Source organism: Sceloporus undulatus, chromosome 3, assembly GCF_019175285.1.
Source record: "Sceloporus undulatus isolate JIND9_A2432 ecotype Alabama chromosome 3, SceUnd_v1.1, whole genome shotgun sequence".
Lineage (NCBI taxonomy): Eukaryota > Metazoa > Chordata > Lepidosauria > Squamata > Phrynosomatidae > Sceloporus > Sceloporus undulatus.
The window spans coordinates 46,564,232-46,586,516 of record NC_056524.1 but is presented as its reverse complement, the minus strand read 5'-3'; the positions used below and the strand labels follow the sequence as shown (position 1 = coordinate 46,586,516).

Genomic DNA, 22,285 nt, shown 5'->3' with positions numbered 1-22,285 from the left:
GTCAGTTTCCCTGCATCCAGAATGCTCTTTTTGGAATATTTCTATTTCTTTGGCACTGGATGCATTACTCCTACTATTACTGCTGTTGCTGTTGTTGTTACCTGAGGAGTCTTAAATTTACACAGAAACTCTTGCCCTAAAAACAAGTTGTCTACAAATTGACATAGAGCTGGCATCTTTGCTTTTAGGGAAAACAATAAAGCTGAAGCCTCAGACCTAGCTCCACCGATATTATATGTTTTATGCCTCTGGAAGAGCTGATACTGAATACATTTTCTTTGTGGAAACAATTCCACCATAAAAGTGAGATTTTGTTTTTAAACAATACACGTGTGATAGGATTCTCAGCAGGAAGAAGCTGAAACTTCAGAGAAAATCACATAATGAGGAACAGGTGGAAATGTTCAAAAACATCCTCAGAGTTGATAAAAAAACATTTATTTTGAAGTTTACAAAGGCGTATGGAATTGTTTTCCTTCCTAAGACAAACATTTTAGAATAAACATAGATAAAAATATGAATGAAAGATATCGGCACTTCTTTTGTGGTGTGTGTGTATGAGCTGATGAGTTTATTTACTTGATATATTATACATATAGACTTGTTTGAGCAGAAGGTGCCCAGTTACTTGAATGTTGGGGAAAACTTCAGCTAAGTCTGAAGCATCACATATCGATTCACTTACAGTGTCCATTTTGCAAATGAGCTCTTCTTTTTTCTTCAGACTTCATTTTGGCCTTTATATACCATTGGCACCTTGGGGGGAAAAGGACACCATTTCACTTTTTAAAATGCCACAATATAATGATATTGAATACATACTGACTGTTTTTGATTCAAAATTTAAACTTTGTCAAATTCCATTACATTTGCTAGGATTGCAGTAACTAAAAACTTCAGTCAAGCATAAATAAATACAGTTTAGACATCCAAAGAAAAGGGACAGGCAAAATTGCTAAGAGAATGTGAACACAGCCAATATAACAGTGATCTATTTTCATTGTGCAATTCTAGAAATTTGGGGAGTATAGGAAAATATCCTGGGAGGGTTTTTATTTCTTTTGAGGAGTAAAAGGCTCATTCTTCCCACCATCCATAGCTACTCACTTGGTTTTCAAGGAGATTCTCAATTCTTTCAGTTCCTCTCTATTCAGATATTTTCCCCATAATGCAAAGGACATCCTTAGCAAGACTGAAATTTAGTTTTCTTTAGAGAAGATGGGTGAACATTTTTTTTAAACTAAGAGGTTCTTTTCTTCCCCACCAAGAATGCTCATGAACACCCTATGCATGGCATCACAGGAATCCAGTTACTCCACAAATTCTCTAGCCCCTGCAAATCTGACTACTCCTGCAGCATAGAAGTCTTATATTGATCATGCTAGACTGAAACTGTTAAATTCTTTGGCATTTATCCACCACATAATGTGTCCTGTTTTTATCCTTTCATTTTATTATCCAAAACCTGGCAAAAATGTTCAGTGTTAGTAGGCAATCATTCAGTCAAGTACAGATGCAGGTGTTTATCTCCTCATGACTTCAATATGAATAGACTCATTAGCAGACTTGTGATTTAACATTACATCAAATTATTGATTCGAATAAGTGAAGAAGAACTCATCTGTAGGACACCAGCCCAATCTTATACTTTAACATTTGCTTCAAATCCTATGATACATTATTTGTTTTCTATTGTCCTGCCAGTTTTACTTATGCTGGCATCCAGGCAAATTCAGGAAACAAATTCATATCTTATGTAACTGAAAAAGCCCATTAAAGGTGGAAACATTAAAAAGTTAAAATATCTCCCAATGTTCTTAGGGTAAAATTTCAGAATATGATTTTTTTTAAACTGAACAAAATTGTTTATTTCAAAGGTTGGTACAGTGATTAATGTATTTATCCTGCTAGTCTAGATCTTATATCTAATTAGTAAAGATATTTTCATGCAGTTGTACGATTTTCTTTGTCATAACTGGACTTTTAAATAATTAATAACCATAATGTATCTAGACTTATTTCTGTCTGGTTTCAGGCAAGGGCACAGTACTGAAATGGCCTTAGTCATTCAGACTGACAAGTTACTCCAGGTGAAAGACAAGGGGAGAGCTACCTTGTGGATATTTCTTGATCTGTCAGCAGTTATGATATCATTCATCTTGGTATCTTAATGGACCTGATCCATTGGATGAAAGTAAGAGGCACCGCAGTACTGCTCCTATTTGTGAGGTCAATTCTAGAGAACAGTAATGGGCCATTCAACTGTGTGCATGCTATAGGACTCCATTTTGTCTCCTACACTGTTTAATAGAATGTTTCAAAGAACATTCCCACTTCTGACTTTGATAGCATGGAAAACAGATGACGATTTAGTCATTTTAATGATTGGTAACTTCATTGCTGTTCGTTTTATTGACTGTATTTTTAGATAATACTGTATCTTGTATTTTATATTGTTGATTTTACTTTTTGTTGTAATCCTGCCTTGATCCGCAGGGAGAGGTGGGAAATAATAATAATAATAATAATAATAATAATAATAATAATAATAATAAAAATAATAATAATAAATATCTATACAAAGCTCATAAGATCATAACTGCATGGTGATGGTGAACCTTTTAGGGACTGAGTGCCTAAACTAAAAGGTCTTCTGGGACCTGGTGTCACCTGGAACCAGGGGTGGGGCTTCTGGGGGGACCTCTGGGGCAGGACTTCCACCCTCTAGGGAGCGGGACGTCTGGGGTGGGACTTCTTCCCCCCACTTTCCTGAGCCTCTATGGCTCAGGACGGCTAGGAAGCCCAGGAAGGCCCAGGACGGCTGGGAAGAAGAAGGAAAAGACACATCCCTGTTCCTCCTCTTCCCCTTCCTCTGCATGCCACAAAAAATGGATTCACATGCCAATTCTGGTACACATGCCATAGGTTCCCCACTACAACTCTAAGTCCTCCAGCACATTTCTTCTGGAAGTTGACCATAGAGTTATGCTGGAGAGCCTAGAAGCTCCTAGAGAAAACACTTCTCTAGGCACTTAGGTACTCCAGCATGATTTTATGAGGGCTCCTTCACCCCTAATCCCAGTGAATGTGGAGAGATCACTGTATAAGGATTGTGATTCCTCCAGGCAGTATGGTACTTGCAATCTCTTCCAATGCATAGCTTGTCAGAGGCTGCAGACCATATTGTACAAGTGTGTCTTTTCTGAGCCTCTTCTCTACTGATACTATAGGATTCTTTGGTTTTTGCTATACAATACTGAAGTTTCCAAGATCAAATAATATTTTCCCAATATTGATATTTACATGCTTTCTTTCTTTTCCTGTCATTTTAGCTGGAAAAAGAAGACATGCTTGAGCACCTTAACCAAATGCAACATGCTGTAAATCTGTCTCTGGAACTGAGTGTGTGTTTGTAATTATTATCTGAAAAACACAAAGGTGTTTATGTTTCATTAAAATTTTTAAAGATCTACCAATGGCAATATTTTTATGTGTAAAGTTATAGGTTATACATTTCGTATTAAATAAAGCTTATATTTGATCAGAAACTCAGTATATCTCCATTTCTCATGCTCTTTATTCTTTTTTTGAGAAAAGTAAGTCTGTGTGTGTGTGTGTGTGTGTGTGTGTGTGTGAGAGAGAGAGAGAGAGAGAGAGAATTAATGAACATGCTTATTGTTTTATCACCAAGATTGTGCACTGACCCACGCTGTAGGATTGTTCAATTATGATTCTAAAATAATCTTAACTGTATTACTGTACATGGTCATTGCTTTGCACAAAAATCAGTTACCATGACAATGTTACCTTCCAGTGATGAGAAAGAACAGAGTGAGAATGACTAGGAGAGTGAATCCACCAACAGCAGCTGTGGCGATGACCAGGATCTGTCCCTGTTCTGCAGCTATATCTGAAGCTGAAACAGAAACGCAAAGTGGTAAATGTCTGTTTATTAGTTTTAGTTAGAAGATACTTACATATTTCACTCAGTAATTATATTTACTATGCTTTGACTGGTGATTCAATGAAAACAGAAACACTGAGGTAAAATGGGAGGTGGCATAAGTGCAGGAAACATCGAGTAGTATTGTGTGAGTGTTTTGTTTTTCTTGATTTCTAACAGCAAGTAGAAATAAGCATAAGAGTAGCACTTACACCATTATACATGACCTGCTTCCTTTATCAATTCATCGTTGCATTTTGGTGTACACTTTCACACTTTCTCCTTACAGCAGTCCAGTGAGGCAGAACTCACAAAGAGTTAGTGATCCAATGGCTGAACATAAAGTTAATGAACTTTATGGATGAACGAAAATTTGAACCCTGTTCCCATTTCCAAATCCAGCAGTTTGCTTTGGAGTCTCTCTCTCTCTCTTGCTCTCTTGCTCTCTCTTTCTCTCATTATGTAGCCTGCATGCATTCATCCAGCATATGTGAAGGTTGAGTGGGGAAGTCAAAGATGTAAGTACTGCCACATTGTCCCTAGAAACTTAGTTGCTTTTTAATACATCATTATAGACTAAGCATGAAGATTTGAGAGAAGGTTGAAAGCATCTTTGGCTAAAGTTTCTTGTAAATGTTTCTGTATTGTGTAACTTTGATAAGGACATGTTCCAAATCCTATACAGCCAAATGAACTTACAACTGCCACAGATGCTGGCGAAATGTCAGGAAGAAACTCTGCTTGAACATGGCCACATAGCCCGAAAAACCCACAAAAATCTATGGATGACAGCCATGAAAGCCTTCGACTTTACAGTAATTCTTTTGTCTGTCCTGTACCTTCTACTATTCAGCTTCATTGAATGTGTCTGATTCTGGTGTAGTGAGATAAATATGTGTCTGCATTATATATAAATGTATACAATACCTCCTTCATATTTCTCCATTGTAAGTTTTTTCCTGAACCAAAATAGTCCTAAGCACTACAGTATGTCACAATAAGGAACTTGCTTATAGGAGAAACATATTAAACGTTAGAGCAGTTCAATATCAGAACCAATTACCTAAAACTATGGTGGGATCTCCATTGCTGGAGAGCTGCAAGAAAATATTGCATAATCATACATTGGGAATGCTCTAGCTCTGGATTTTCTGCATAAAACAGATGGGTAGTCCAAGTGATCTATAAGGTTTCCTCTATGATTCTATGGTTTATGTATATTTTTGCCTAATATTATCCTTTACATTGTTTGAAACTGAGTTATTGCAAATTGCTTCTATGTGGGGCAGTTGAGAGGTCAGTATAAATATCTTTGATAGATAAAAAGAAAACATGAAAACATTATTACAAGAGATAGTGGCAAAGATCATGGGTTGGACATGAGTTATAAGTGGCTGAATTAAATCATCCTGCATTGCTTTGAACTGAGCCCTTAATTTCCAGGATGTGCTCAACAATATATTTATATATTTTATTTATTATCACATTTTAAAATTGCTCTTGACCCTTAGAAATACCATGGTAGTCTACCATGGCAGGATGGAAATCAGAGGAACCTCTATTGTTACAAGATTGGAGTGTTAAGTTATTAGATGTACTAGAAATGGATAAGCTAACAAGATATAAAACAAACATACAGATAAATATTTGGGAGACTGGAAAAAAGTACTTAATTATTTGTTCCAAGAATGGAAAGAGAATTTTGTTTTGGATTTAAAAGCAGGATGAAATGTTGTGTAAATAAACGTGATGTTTATCTAAAAAAGAAAGCAAAGAGAACTTAAAAATGTATATGTAAACTTGTGTGCGTGCGTGTGTGTGTCTATACATACATATATACACAAAACTAGATCCTTTTGTTGCATATAACATTAGAGCTGGTATAAAAAACCACTAGTATTAACAAGGAAGATAAAACAAAATAATTTGATTTGTGAGAAATTTACTAAAGTTGTAGATGTGGAAGGAACAATGATTTTTGAATGAATGTGAGTAATTAAATGTAAAATGTGATGTAAATGGATGAATACCGAGGATGATGTATTTATTGTATTATTCTATTATGTTATTTTATATTTTTCCTTTTAACATTTTATTTTATGTTTTTAAAATTCTGAAAATAAAGATATTTGAGTAAAAAAATTGCTCTTCACCCTTTGGAATACTATGGCAGTCCAGAGATACAGTTAAAATATTGAATAACTTTTTCTAACGAACAAGAGATAAAATTTTAAAAAATCCCAGAAAAGCAGCACATGCTATAAAATAAACAGAACTATCCAAATATAACGCCATTGCAAAGAAAAATCTGAAATGTTGGCAATGTTGGCACCTGGTATACCTGCATAGGGTAGTGATTCGCCATGTCCAGCCCCACTAATATATTAATAATAATAATAATAATAATAATAATAATAATAATAGTTTTTATTTATATCTTCCTGCCCCTCCCAATGGATCGAAGCAAGATCACAACAGAGTTAAAAAAAAAGTTACAGTATTCCAACATTAGTTACCACACAATTAAAACCACAGCTAAAAACATAAAACATCAAATGTAAGACATCAACCATTGTCAGTCAATCGCAGGGTCAGATGCTCTCATTCCGTTCTGATGGTCTTCATAGTAGGTCAGGAGGGTATGCGCGATGAAAGAGCTCTGTCTCCACTGCCTTCTTGAAAATTTCCAAAGATGTGACAAGGCGAATCTCCTCTGGGAGTCCGTTCCATAGCCTAGGGGCAACTGTACTGAATCCTCTTTGGGAAGAGGAAATTTGTCTGGATGCTGATATCTCTAACAAGTTCTTCCCACTTGTTCTAAGAGTGCGGGGCAGATTGTATAAGGAGATGTGTTCCTGTAAGTAACCTGGGCCCAAGCCATGTAGGGCTTGAAAGGTGATAACCAACACCTCGTACTGTGCCCGGAAGCTAATTGGGAGCCAGTGTAGATCTTTCAAGATAGGTGTTATATGGTCGTCTCGAAGAGCTAGTGACCAACCTGGCTGCCGCATTTTGCACTAGTTGAAGTTTCCGAACTTGGTACAAGAGTAGCCCCATGTAGAGCGCATTACAGAAATCAAGATGAGAGATTACCAGAGCATGTACTACAGCTTCAAGGTCCTTTCGGTTGAGGTAGGGTCACAGTTGGCGTATCAACTGAAGTTGATACCAGGCACTTCTGGCCGTCGCATCCACTTGAGATGACAAATGTAGAGACGGATCCAGAAGTACTCCCAAACTGTGAACTTCATCCTTCAGGGGAAGTATAATCCCATCTAGGAGTGGTGGACAAATTTCCTTCCCCAAACCTAAGGAGCCTATGGCAAGTACCTCAGTTTTCTCTGGATTCAGCCTGAGTTTGTTTTTCCTCATCCAGCCCATTACTGACTCGAGACAGAGATTCAGAGGGGAGATGCCATCCTTAGTTACTGTAGCCATCGGAGACATAGAGAAACATATTTGGGTGTCATCAGCATACTGATAACCCCATGCCTCATGTCTCCGGATGATCTCTCCCAGTGGTTTCATGTAAATGTTAAATAGCATGGGGGATAGAATGGTGCCTTGAAGGACGCCAGATGTAAGCTCTTTCCTAGAAGAACAACTGTCCCCCAGCCTCACCATCTGGAACCTGCCCGAGAGGTAGGATCGGAGCCACTGGAGTGCAGTGCCCCTTATGCCCAACTCCCTCAAGCATTCCAGAAGGATACCATAGTCGATGAGACAGCCCTCTCCCTTGCTGACACATTCTGTGCCCCAGCTACTTGGTAAAGAGCCTCTCCTGGTAATGTGGTATATATTGCTTCCCCTTTCTCTAGCCCTGGAAGCAGAGCCTTCCCTAACCACCAGCTGGAAATGGTTAGCTTCTCTGTCGAGGAGCCTGGAGCAGGGGCATGGAGGCACATTGCATGGCAGTCTTAGCCTCATGATTGGTACTCTGCTCATTTCCATGCTGCCAAAAATGTGATAAGGGGAATATTATATGCCATAATTTGGAGGTAATTATGAGAGGGCACTTGATAGAAGTTACTTTTTAAAACTGTTCTGGTAGAAACAAGCAATTAAGTTGCATTATTATCATTAATTGCAAAACCAAAATGTTTCAAGAGTTCTATCTAGTTTTTTTTTAATCACCACTGAATTTAGCAGGTTCAAGTTATGACTTCAGAAATGAAGTGTACATGCTGCATTGGAAAGTTGTAAATGCATATAAACGCAGTAATAATTCATGTCCAATTTGCAATGCAAACTATTGTTGTATGAATAGCTTTAGTTTCCTAGTATGTGATGACAGCAAACCAGGATAATGCATTTCATGTTCTTTCTCATAAACTATTCACAGACCAAATCAAGCATGTGGAGTGGCTGGACAGGAAATGAAGAGCTAAAGCATTTTTATCAAATATTAAATAACTAATCTCCCAAATACCAAATAGCTAGTTATGTTGAAGCAATGAATTTCACACTCCACCTCATGTTCTCTTCTTTAGTATCCCAACTGCTTGGAAAAATCCAACATAAGAAAATATGACATAACCCAAGTTATCATGCATTCCATATACAGTGGTACCCCGGGTTACGAAATTAATTCGTTCCGCGGTTAATTTCGTAACCCGAAATACCTTCGTAAGCCGAATTCCCATAGGCGCTAATGGAAAAATAGCTCTCTGCTGCCCTCCGGTGGCGGAAAATAGCGCCGCGGTTTTTTCGTAACCCGAAGAAACCTTCGTAAGCCGAAGCAATAAATCCCTATGGGATTTTTTCGTATCCCGAAAAATTCGTAACCCGGCGCATTCGTATCCCGGGGTACCACTGTAAAGTTCTTAGGAATGCCTTCTAAAAGCAATATTTGAGTTGCAGAGTGGCTGCTTCAGAGGTCAATAAGGCAACAAAAAGTAAAGTAGAAAAGGACTCCATGACCCAAAAAAGGTTAAAGACCATTATTTCACAGCAATAAAAAGACAAGGAAAGGCAGCCATGTGCAAATCGTCATAATCTATTGGTGGGCAAATTGGCATAGAACACCCATGTGGTATAGTGGTTTGAATATTGGAAAGAACTCATGGTTCAATCTCTGTTCAGTCACAGAAACCTACTGGGTGACCTCTCATCTTTACTGCAAGATAATAGCACCAGAAGAGTACAAGAAGCAAGGGGGAAAGTGTGAAGAAGGTGCAAGGTGAGATAGAGAAAATGGGAAGAGGGAAAGGAAGATGAGAGGTAGAGTGGTGGAATGCAAGAAGCAAAGGATGTGGATATGTCAAAGGTGTGAGGGAAGGTAAAGGAAAGAAAGGAAGGAAAGAAGGAAGGAAGGAAGGAAGGAGGAAGGGAGAGAGGTGAGGGATAGTAGTGATGTGCAAGGAACAAGCATGAGGGGGATGGTGAAGTTGGAAGGGAAGGGAAGGGAAGGTGAGTGTTGAAGAGGCAGGGTATAAATAGTAAGCCAGGTAGACACATGGTGGCAGCATCCAAAGAAAAGAGGGAGGTACAGTAGTGGATTACAAGAAGTGAGGAAGAATGATATGACATACAAGGAACAAGGGATGGTGGCATAAGGTGAGGCAAAGGAGAGGGAAGACATGCAGGGGGCAAGGTAAGATGGTGTAAGGCAGCAGCAGCAGCGGTAGTAGTGTTTCTTCTGGATGATTAGAGCAGCAAGCGATTTTTAAGCATTTAAGATATTCCAACTGCAGAAATTCTTATCTACTACCCCAAAGTAAAGCAAACAAGTAAGCCAGTCAGGACTTTTCCACTTGCTTACATATTGTTTTAGTAGCAGTTTCTTGACAGGAGTCATAGTTTTTATCTACAGGTACTATATAGCAACAATTCATTTTTTGACTCTGCTGCTGTTAATTAACCAGCACAACAATGCAATACTCAATGCATCAATGTAATTCGCAACTCAGTGACCCCTAGGGCAGTGTAAGAAGCACTTCTGCTGGCTCATCATATCTCTACTGCCAAAACTGGCACATTGCCAAACTTGGATCATCTTGTTTGCACTAAGGCCTGTTACAGACTGCCAAAATAAAGCTGCTTCGGGTCTCTTTGGAGGTGTGCTGTTTCAATGATGCATGCATCCTAAGAATCCGTAAGCTGCACCAAAGCTGCACTCCAGTGCTTAGGAATGGAGTGTGGCTTTGGTGCGACCTCCGGGCTCTTAGGACCCATGCATCATTTAAATGGCATACCTCCAAAGAGACCCGAAGCAGCTTTATTTGGGCAGTCTGTAACAGGCCTAAGATTGCCTACTCAGTTCAACAACTTAAAAATAGGTTGTATTACACCGAAGTCAACAGGGCCTACAGTACTGTCTTTCAGTAGCATGCTGATGCTGAGTGGAGCCCCAGGCCAGCTATTCAGTTGATGAAAAAGGAACGCAGCTTTTGAGGTAGAACTAAGGTACAAAAACAGAAGTACTTCAAGGATGTAATAACCTTAGAATGATATAATCAACTGCCACCTGCCCAAAGATGAAGATGTAAAGGAAGAGGTTCTGATGGTTAAAAAAAAGAAGGTGTTTGAGGGGCTGAGTAGATAGGTTAGGATAGAATGGGCCAAGCCTGTGCTATCCTGACCCAATCCTAACCCAGGTTTGTCCCATGGGGACATGCAGGTGTTTACGTGTCTGCCTATCCCTGTGCCATGGACCCATTACCACTGCACATCTCTTAACTTCCTCCACCATTGCTGCTACAGGGAAGATCCCCGTTGCTGCATCTAACATGGAAATGAGGCACCTGGCTGCACCCATGAGGCTAGGGGCTTATTTCCACATCAGATGTGGTGATGGGGTATTCTCCATAGTGGCAGTGGTGGAGGAAGATCTGCCAGTCATTGTTTCATGGTAAAAGGAGTGGCTATTTTGATCCACACTAAGGCACCTTTGGATCAGGACTGCAGGATCGGCATCCAGTTTGCCCAGTCAAAGCCTGGGGGGTATTGGCCTGCATCGTCTGAACAGATCCTTAAAAGGTTTGGTTTGTAGTTTTGCATGCTAATTTATGTGCATACTCTCCCTGTCATTTAAATTAGTAACCAACTCTCAATATGTCATGGCCAGCCACGAGGAGGACTTGGAGGATAAGGAGGAAGACTCAGCTCCTCAGGTGAAGGAGGAACCTGAGGCTGTGCCAGGCCCCAGTTCTGCCCTTCCAGGTCCCAGATCTGCTCTCCCAGCCCCAGTGGATTTGGCTCAGCCAGATCCTAGCTCTGTGGGATCTCCTCCAGTGGAGCCTGGGGCTCAACAGCTCAGCCTTGCCCCAGTAGAAGTGCCAGACTTGGGAGACATAGAGCAGCAGAACATAGACCTTTAGCCAGAGGAGATCAGAAAGGGTGTGCCTTCACCGTTCCAAGAGACTTGCTGAGAAATGCTCATTAGGCAATCAGCAGCTGTGATAAGGGAGCTAGATATAAGACACCTGGCAGAAGCTGAGTGCTCTCGTCAGAGACTATTTGTTCTCATTAGCAAATGCTACTGGATCTGACTCCTTGCCTCCTAGACTTTTGACTGCCTTTGAATCCTTGACCTTGGACCAGACTTGCTGACCAACCTTCTAGTATTCTTGACCTCGGACTGGACTGGTAGTATTCCTCCCTATAATCCTGAACTTTGGACTGGCTTGTGGCTTGCTCTCTTCGGACTTCGTTTGGCATTGTTGTTGGAGGACTGCTTCTTGGCAGCTTGGCATGTTTACCTTTTGCCACGCAGGCTCTTATCAGCCGTGTGATTGTGTGTTGGCAGCATTCCCAGATACAATATGCCTAATGAGTTTCATTTCTACAACTGCAAATTATCAATTGTTCAAGTGCACATTTTCCAACAGTATATTTTCCCCAACAGCATGGTAAAAAGTGTAGTTCTTCACTCCTATACAGCTTAAGGTTGTTACCCTATGGGAGCCACACTGAAGAAAGGAAAACATGAGAAAAGGTAAGATGCAAGGATAGATGAAAGCATATTGAGAGATATGCTTGATTTTTCATACAGTTTTGTGGAGCCCACTTCATCAGAAGCCTGGAGTGTTGTCTCACCTGGAACATTAGTTTATGGATGGATGGGAAGATGTAGTTAGTAAGATGAGAGAAAATGGAAATGTGAAAAGTATAAAGCATTTGTCATTGCTCAACTAGTCTTTAACAAAATGAAAGTGAGACTAGATGATTTGTTAGTTTGTTGTTTGCCTTCAAGTTGTTTCTGACTTATGGCAGCCCTAGTGCAAACCTATCACAGGTTTTTCTTGGCAAGATTTGTTCAGACAGGATTTCCTTCCTCTGTTGTAATAAATTATTTAATCTGTATCTCCAAATCAAACCTTACTTTGTTCCTGCAATTACCTCTTTTTGTCCTTACTTTCCCTTGCATTTCCCACTGTAAATCAGGTGGCAATTACTTCCTGGAGCTTCCAGTGCTATTTTCATGGATCTGTAGCTTTTTCTCAACAGAAAAAAATAGACAGTAAAAAAAAATCCTACAGTGATCTGATTAGAAAAGCACTAAAAGTACCTGGGCATGACAAAATACAATCATCAACATCATCATTGTAATTGCTGCCTGTTGTTGTTGTTGTTGTTGTTGTTGTTGTTGCTGCTGCTGTTAACTGCCCTTGATTCAACCCCAGCTCATGGTGTCCCCATGGATAAGACATCACCAAGCCTCCCTGTCCTCTACTGCTTTGCTCAGGCCTTGCACATTCAGGCTGGTGGCCTCCCTGATTGAGCCTATCCCTCTGGCCAACATCTTCCTCTCTTTTTACTACCCTCTACCTTTCCCAACATTATTGTCTTTTCTAATGAGTTGTGCATACTCATTATATGCCCAAAGGAGGACAACATCAGCCTGATCATCTTGGCCTTCAGGGAGAGTTCAAGCTTGATCTATTCAAGGACCCATTCATTTTGTCTTTTTGGCTGTCCATGGTATCCTCAGCATTCTTTTCTAGCACTACATCTCAAAAGAGTTGTTTTTCCTCCTATACGCCTTCTTCACTATCTAGCTCTAAAATCTGTATGTGGTGCTGGGGAACACAATGGCTTAGATGATTCTGACTTTACTGCTCAGTTGTATATCTTTATGCGTTAGGCTTGCCCTTTGCATTCCAAGCTTTCTTATCTCTTGGCTACAGTCTCCATTCTGATCAATGTTATGGCAATAGCAAGTACATTTCTATACATCAGTGAACTAGCACTCTCTAACCTGTTTACAATGTATAAGCCAATTGCCCCCAACAAGCCGGGTACTCGTTTTACCAACCTACAAAAAGATAGAAGGCTGAGTGGACCTTGGAGCCATCCTCTAGGATCAAGCTTACAGCACTGTGGCTGCAGTACTGGCATTTAACCACTGTGCCACCAGGGCTCCCAATGTTTGATCCAAGATATGAAAACTCTCTGACTACATTATTATTATTATTATTATTATTATTATTATTATTATTATTATTATTAGCCACTTTACATAGTTCCTGTCATCCTATCCATAATTTGACAGGATTAAAAGAACTTTAAAAAAACCTCTATAGAAGTAGTGATGACCCAAAGTCACATGGTGAATTCAATGCCAAGTAAGAATTTGAATCTGAGTCTCCCTGTTCCAGACTCAGTTTTGTAAACATTACTCTGTAGTGGTTCTATCAAAAAAGGTACTAAGGCTGAAACACAGTGGTAGAAAAATACAATTATGAATGTGTCGGAGTTGCACAATTAAAATCAAAATTAATAAGTTGCATAATTATAATAATTTGCATTATATGCTAATTAGATGTGTGGATTAGAGGAGCTAAAAATGGTAACCCTATCTATAGAGAGTAGAGGCTGTAGCTCTTTATCTAAGATCACTAGAAGAAGAAGAGCTTTGGCTTAAAATCAACTGGGACAGAAGGAATATGATTAAAAGCCTGACTACAGACAGGTAGAAGTCAATTAATTAAAGAGACCAGCAAAGCTATCATCTTCTTTTTCTCATACAGCAGTCTGCTAGATCGACAAAACAGATTGTTTGAAGAACTGTGGACATTTCCAAAAGCCGTTTGTTACAAGGGATGAAGTGGGAAATTTCGGTTACAGTAAAAACATTTTTTGTTAAATATGCATAGTTTTCTTTGTTTCTGATCCTGTCTCTTAAGATGGAATAAGAAGGTTCTCTCTCTCTTTTAAAATATCATTTAATGTAAAAAATGATAACCACATTTATAGAACCATATTTCCTGAGCATTTAATTTATTCAGACACAGATGATAACTCTAGTTTAGTGACAGAATAAAGCAATTTTTGCTGCAGCTTGTAAAGAGAGAACAGAATATTTGTAATTTCTTACACCAAGGTGTTGTCTTTAATATTTGTAGGCTACTTATACAGAGAGTTCTTTCAAAAACTAAACAAAAATACATTCTGAGGCTGAGCAGATGGATCACATGAGGTGCAAGACACACACCTGTGATTCATATCAGTCACCAGGAATATAATTGTCACGAGTATAAATATAATAAGGTAAACACGGGTTAACAGCGTGATGTGGTGATCAAAAAACCTCAAATGCAATTCAAGGTTGTATTAGCAAGTATGCACTATCCAGATTAAAGGTGGTAATAGGACTACTCTATTCTGCTTTGGTGTGACCTCACCTAGAATAGTGTATTTTGTTCTGGGCACCACAATACAAGAAGGATATTGACAAACTGGACTGTGTCCATAAGAGGATAACCAGTCATCATAGGTTTGGAAATCAAGTGTGTGGGATCTAAGACAGTGGATTTGAATTACTAGGATTACTAGATTCCACAAAATATTAGGAAGAACTTCTTGACTGTTGGAGCTGTCTGACAGTGGAATAGACTGCCTCAGATGGTTTCCATCTTTGAAAAGTTGGATGGTCATCTTTCAGGAGCCCAACAGAGTTATCATCTTTTGTTCTGGAAGTGCATTAGTTGTATATTCCTGCATGGCAGGAGACTGGACTAGATGGTCCTAGATGGTCCTTTCAGTCCCTTCAAGTTCAGTGATTCCACAAGAGCTCAATCTATTTTTTCTACCTGAAGTCATATTGTGCTGATTCAATAAAATATAATCACACTGAGGATGAAGAGAAAGAAAGATGGAAAGGTATCCCAAGGTAAGTAGGATCACTGTATTTTTCTTCCTAGGCAAAGTAAGTATTTAATTAACCAGTAGTAGACATTTAGTTGGCACCCTATTCATGAAATCAAGGAACCCTGGTGTTGCAGTGGTTAAATGCCGATACTGCAGCCACTCACCCACAAACTAGAAGGTTGTGTGTTCAGTCCCAGCCAGGGGCTCAGGTTTGACTCAGCCCTAGTATACTTCGAAGGTCGCTAAAATAAGTACCCAGTTTGTTGGGGGAAATTAGCTTACAGTTGTAAACTGCTTAGAGACAGCTTAGGCAGTATGAAGTGGTATATAAATGAAGCTGCTATTGCCATTGCTATTGCATTATGACAGTATAATTCTGAGTCAAACAATCTCAGTTCATAGCAATTCAAATGTGTGGTTCTTGCACAAGTTGGTAGTCCCTTCTGACCACAGAATGACCAAAAATCCTATTTATTAAGCAGACTGCTTAACATGACTGTGGAGAGAAGGCAGAGTTTGGCAAGGCAAGAGAAGGGATGGGGCAGGCGCCAGCCCATCAGATTTAAGTTAAAAGAGGGTAAAAGAACCATTAGAGTCAGTTAGTGGGAGTTCAGTTCAGTTTTGTTGGAGTTAGGGTATGTTTGTGAGGGACTCAGTGAAGAGTAGAACTCCAAGGGGGAGTTACTGTGACCAAGTATTTTGAGGGATATAGAGAGCCTTGGTGGCTGGTTAAGGAATAATTGGTAATAAGATACCCAAAGAAAGACATAGAGGGTCCTGGGGTAATTAAGAAGTGTTCTCTGAAGAGAAGCGTTCAAACCATGTGAACCTAAAAATGGTTTTGGTTATGAAGTTGTTGTAACTATCAAGTTTAAGTCTTAGAAATTTTAACTGTAACCAAGAGTTACAAGTGCAGCAAGACAAAGAAGTATCATCTGTATTAACCATCTCATAATAGTGATGCATTGTTCAAGTTAATTTTCAGATAAACTTTTAACCTTGTTGAAATAAAGGCTTGTCAGGTATTCCCATAAAGGAACACGCTACTAATATTTTAAAGGATAGTTTGGAGTTAAGTCCCTGGTGGGAGTTAAGACAGGGAGTCTGTGTCACCCATAGGAGCCATTGAATGGAGAGAAGCCCAGTGGCTGAGGGTGTCATCTTTACAGTGAAGAGGCAGAAATGGGGTTGAAAGGTCCATGGTGCTGTCATTTAAGGAAAATAAGTGAAGGATAATAAGTGTTTGTCATAAATTGGTGGAAGTGGTGTAATTAAAAAAAACCACATTGTGCTGTGATCTGAGAAAAGCAGTAAGGTGAAGGAGTGGCACCATCACAATGGCCATTCCTGTGTTCTCTGACCTCCCTTGCAGATACCTGTCTTGCTAGAGGAAAATAGATTTTCTCATCCCTCTTCATCTCTTTACATGGAAATCCAATATGGAAATGGCCAACATGGTAAGAACGATGTTGGGGAAGGCTGTGTTGCTTAAAAGGTAAGCCCTTTTAGGAGGGGAGTTGCACTGGGATTTCTCTTCTTATTCATGATCTCTGCCATTTATATCCAGTTCTATTAGGATGAAGACTTTCAAAGTAGCTCACAACTTAAATAAACCTAAAGCATAGAGTACATAAACAGTACAGGAGCAGCAACAGCACACTCATGCTCAGTTTCTGTTGGCTGGCTTAACTACACCTGAGTATGTGGTAATGATGGCTGTGCAGTCACAGTGACAATGACAGGTATAAGAGCACAGTGGGCCCAGCAGTGACAGGTGGGCAGGAAAGAAAGCCATCACTGTCAGGAGAGACAACTGCCCTGACAGCTCCTGAGCTACTCAGGAGTCAGAAGGGCTGGTTCCTTTCCTGTCAGTGATCGCTTTCTCTGTTTTCTGTTGCTGCCACTGCTGCAGATTCCTGGGAAAAGTGTACTATGCTGGTGTAATAGGCCATTATAATGGAATAAAGCATCAACAGTATTCAAGACTCAAAACTGAAAACATCAGATAGAGATAAATAGATTTCACAGTTTCCCCCCCATATTCATATTTCTTTTAAATATCAAGTTCTTTCAGTGCCATTTATAAATAATATTTTACCCACCCCAAGCTCTCAATTTAAAAAAAACCTGTTGACTACAATGTCATCCCTGTTATCGGCACCACTCTTTTTCTGAAATTTCTGCCTTATGCCCTAGCCAGCATGCCTTTTAGTTTTTTTATATTTTTATTTTAACAAAACGATGCAATTTCATTAAAAAAGAAAAGAAAAGAAATAGAGAAAAAAAGGAATATACAGTAGTCTGCTTGGGAGTGAGGGGGTGGGAGGGCAGGGGCCAGCAGAAAGGAAGAGACACTGACACTATTGGACTGCCAATATTGGAACTGCGATGGAAGTGAAATTTTGCACCTGTGGAATAATAGAAACATTGAGCATTGGGAACTTATTGATGGCTTTCCTCCATCAATGAAAAAGGACACTTTAACAACATTTCACAGGCACAGCCATGATGTTTTGTATTTTCAAAGACCCCATTCTTCACCTTTAATGGTGGTTTAAAAGTCTTGTGTGGTAATGTCCTAGGTCTTCATTGTTTCAACTGGAAAAAATTATAGGGATTCTGAAAGGTTTATCTGCACGCAGTATCCTGCTTGCCATAACAGCCAATCAGATACTTTCAGGAAGCAGATAACAAGCAGGATATGATCAAATAGCATCAAGGACTACCTCTCTATTTAAAATTGACATTGTGTTTTAGTTCTGTAGAACCAGTGACCTATTCAGCCAGGTAGAAACGACCAGTCATGTACAGTAGCTCTTCAACATACTTTTCCAGGTTTGCTCCCTGTCTGAGACTGGAAAACAGGACCTTGAGATGGTGGTCTGGAAATAGCAGTCAAGCAAAGAAATGGGCATGGATGGTTCAAAAAGGTAGCTTAGCATGAGGAGCCAGGGCAGTCTGAAGTTCTATAGGACTAAGGTGAACCCTGCTTGACCCCCTGTGTCACTTGTAGGCTCCTCTTATCTGCTGCAGGGATGACGGTGCAGCACAACAGAGAACAGAGTGACAGTTCCTTCTGCAAGCTACCATCACCATACATGGAATAAACTACCTAAGTCTACAGGGAATAAACTACAGCCTCAGAATCAGGATCCCGTTCCTGTATAGACAGAACACACAACTGATGGGTTTTTCAGCATCGTGGATCACAAACTATTTGGGGTTACTCTGTCTAAACTACGAACAATCTTTTAAATATGCCCTCATTTTAACCACAGCAGTAGGATGATTGAGCTTTATTTCACATTAAAGCTCAGGCTGAAAGTCTGAAGGAACCACATACAATAGTGCAGCAATGAGAAAATATATATTATAACAGTAACTGAGCTACCATGTTATTCAGCCTATATACAACCAGGAGGCAGCAGTCCATTTTCCTTTGCACAAGTTTGGCTATCGCCCATGTTTATTGTACAGCATAGGGGTGGGAGGGAAAGGCGACTTGAACTTAATTTAAAGGGTACAAGGATTTTTCTTTAACAGTTTGAGCATTCAGCCATCTGTGAGCTGGCACCCTATTACCAGCTCAATTTTGTCTGTTAGCTACATGCTTTAGTTATTGCAATTTGACATCTATCAACCAGCAGACCCTCCAACAGAGTGAAAGATAGGAAAGTGACAGAAAGACAGCTGGACAGATAAAATAGAGCAGCTGCAAGACATATAGCTACAAACTGCAGTGACTGGAGCTCTAATGGACAGGAATTAACAACAGCTTAGACGAGAGGTGCACAACCTTTTCAGTCTTGATGTCACATACATACATGCAGAAATACACGTATTCAGAGACTCTCTTCTGAACACACTTTAGAATTTCCACTGAGATTGCTGGTTACCCATTGTTACTAGCAGCAAGAAAATAATGATTTTAGAAGTCAGGGGAGAATGGTTCCCCCCTTATAGCCCAGTTGATCAGCATTGAAGGGTCATCCCAGAAGCAGATGGGGCCTGGAGGTTGTACCCCTCTGGTTTAGATAAAGGTAAAGGTGTAATTAAGAAGCAAAAAGAAATAACAATGTTGTCTTTAAAATCATGTGCTAATGATCTGATTTAATAACCTTTAATTTTCATTTGAAATATAAAATCCTGCTGAAAAAACTGACAGTTTTTAATGGATTGGAAAGTACAGGAGAAAGATTTAATGTAATGGAAATTATATGAGAAGGAATCAATGTTAGTATTTGGATTTTTGAAATGGCCAGCTCACAAAAGAAAATTTGCAAGCTACCCATTTCAAAAATCAAGATACGAACATGGTAAGCAATGATTGCTTTGTAAGTTACATTCTAGGCTGATCCTCCCACATATGAAGAATTTATATGATGGAAGGATTACATTGTTTTCTAGTACAAGAGGCATTAATACTCTTTCCACTCTAAGTACGATTCTCTTCACCGAAATTGTACAAAGCACAGGGCTATTAATATAATTCAATTGGATAAAATAAACCAGGTTTCCCATTCTTTCAGAACTGTGAAAGACTAGGAGAATACAAAATATTCTTGTTCCAGGTTAGGTTGAACTGAGTCATTTCTCAGTACAATTCTGCAAACTCATGCATTGTAATCTGAGAGAGATTTATTTTATTGAATCTGCATAGCAGGGGGATGGACTGCATGGCCCTTGTGGTCTCTTCCAGCTCTATGATTCTACTATTCTTTCTTACACATGCAGGGGCAGGATTTGCCACTAAGCTGTAAATGTATTAATCAACAGCTAGGGAGGGTGGAAGAGACAGGGGGAATAGATACAACCCTTCCCTGTATGAAACATTTGATATGTGCAGTCATGACTTTTAAAAGAGTACTTAAAGCAAACCACATTGACAGCTGGTTCTGGAAGTGGAACTGCACAGTATCTGTTGGTGTGCTCAGTTCCTGGTTCACCTAGAAAAATAAATATAAAAGACTGCTTTTACTTATATGAACATTAGCTGGCTCCACATTGATTAAGAAGCTGCATAGAAACTGTAGGACTTCTTTTCAATACCATATGTGGTAGATCAGAAATATAAAATCTCAGTCTCAAATCTTCAGTCTTACATTATTTAATTGTAACCTTCTCTCATCTTGCAGTTCCTACGTATTCTCCTGAAAGATGTCATTGCTGGTCATTATGCTCCATGATACCTTTTCTAATTTTTGCTGATATAAAAACTGTAGAGCTTTTTATAGCTCTTTTTCTGAGGCAACAGATCCATCTCTATGAGACTGTACAAATTATATTTCAATACTATATCATATGGCTAATAACTGAATGCTAAAACTGTAGTCTTTAGCTTAACTAGTGGGGAATAAATCACATTAAACTCAGAGAGATTTCTAAATAACCATCTAAAACTCTGAAAAAAGATTGGAAAAATGTATATTATTCCTAATTTCTGCAGTACTGAATTATTGTATTCCATGGTATTCCTCCCCATAGCACTAACATTCTATATCATGTATTTGTTTAAAAACAATTGCAATCATCTCATAAAACACATCATTTTAAAAACAATGAAAAAATTAAAAATTAAATAAAACATCACCAACAAAAATGCCCCCCCACCTTAAAAGTATGCTTAAACAAAGATGTCTTTTAGAACATGGCCACATAGCCCGAAAAAACCACAAAAAAACTATGGATGCTGGCCATGAAAGCCTTCGATTTCACATTGGAAATCTGTAAAGGGAGAAACTGTTCCAAAAACCTGGAGACTGGAAAATCTCAGGACCAGGAAAACACATCTACTCTGCTCACTAACCTTCCCGCTATGCTGCAGAGACACAGATACCATACCACACTTTCTAACAGTAAAAAGGACCTTAAAATCCCCACAGGCCAAATGTATCTACAGCAGGATGAAACATGCTCTGTTAGGGGTGAGAATACATGCCATCCACAGAATACACACCACCCACAAAGAACTGGCCAACACAGACAAGTAACTACTATCACTCAGCATCAGTCAAAAGATGAACACCCAAGACTGGGACAAAAATTGACAGCCTCACCTACAAGAAAATGGAAAAAGATATGGAAGACCACACCAAAAGATAAAAGCAAAAACTCAACAAATGACACAAGCACCAGTTGAAACCCTCACTGGACAATCTCACACAGTGGCAACTTTCAAAAGAGGAAACATCCATCCTGGCCAAAGGAGGCAACTTTGCAGTAACCACCACCAGAATCCCAGTTGAAGACATCATTGTCCAGGTTGAATCTGATAGCAAACTTTGATATGGAATACTTGGAAAAGCAAGCCCTTGAAACAGCACCCAAAAAGCCCACAACATGGTTCCGATATGTAAATGACACTTTCATCTTGGAGCCATTAAAAAGAATATCAGGCTGTGTTTCTGAACCCTCTGAACTACATCCAACCTAACATCCAATTCACAATGGAAAAAGAAAAGCAAAGAACACTGCCATTCTTGGATGTCTTAGTCATCTGCAAACTGAACCAAAGTTTGGGCCACACAGTATACAGAAAACCTACACACACACACACATACACACACACAGAGAGAGAGAGAGAGAGAGAGAGAGAGAGAGAGAGAGAGAGATACCTGCACAAGAACTCCAACCATCACCCAGGACAAAAAAGAAGCACAATAAAAACAAAGCTCTCAACTTTGAAAAATGGCCACCAAAGTGATTTCAGGGACTAGCATTGGAGCTGGGTTGTACCTGGATAGCAATTTTGGGGAGAAAAGCCATGTGATAACATCAGGGTACAATCTGAATGAAGCTTGAATTTGGCAGAGGTAAAACACTTTTTTCAATGGTGCAATAATCTCCGCAGAGAAGAATATTGAGACAAAAAGGAGGAAATATGTTCCAAATCCAAGCAGGGAGATAAACTGGGCCTTGACTTTGCCTATCTATTCCATTATAACCCATATTTGTGGCCACTTTTGGTTGACATTTCACTGGCTGATGTAGTTAGTTAATTTACAGTGATATTATATTGTGGGCAAGATCTTAGTCAGTCTAGCCTGTTATTGATTAGAAGCAATTCCAGATAACATTTTATACACTACTACATCTCTAACTAGTCACATTTTATATAAAAACTACATCCTCTTTGATTAATTAACTTTTCTTTATTACTCCTGCAGGGTCAGACAGTCCTCTTTCTGCTTGATGGACCACCATTAATAACCATTCCAAAATTTCTGGCTGCTCCTCGTAATGATGTATCTA

The 22,285-nt window shown here is 39.3% G+C and overlaps 1 protein-coding gene across 2 annotated transcripts in view; it reads right to left on the bottom strand.

Moving 5' to 3' along the window:
- EPHA6 (EPH receptor A6) overlaps positions 1–22,285 on the bottom strand; it is a 264,534-nt gene that overhangs the window by 171,010 nt on the left and 71,239 nt on the right. For both annotated transcript variants that reach the window (XM_042460426.1, XM_042460427.1), the window contains exons 4-5: positions 3,808–3,916; positions 686–756 (exon numbers count right to left, since the gene is read on the bottom strand). In XM_042460426.1, the coding sequence (XP_042316360.1) occupies positions 686–756; positions 3,808–3,916 (180 nt within the window). The remainder of the gene's footprint in view (positions 1–685; positions 757–3,807; positions 3,917–22,285) is intronic.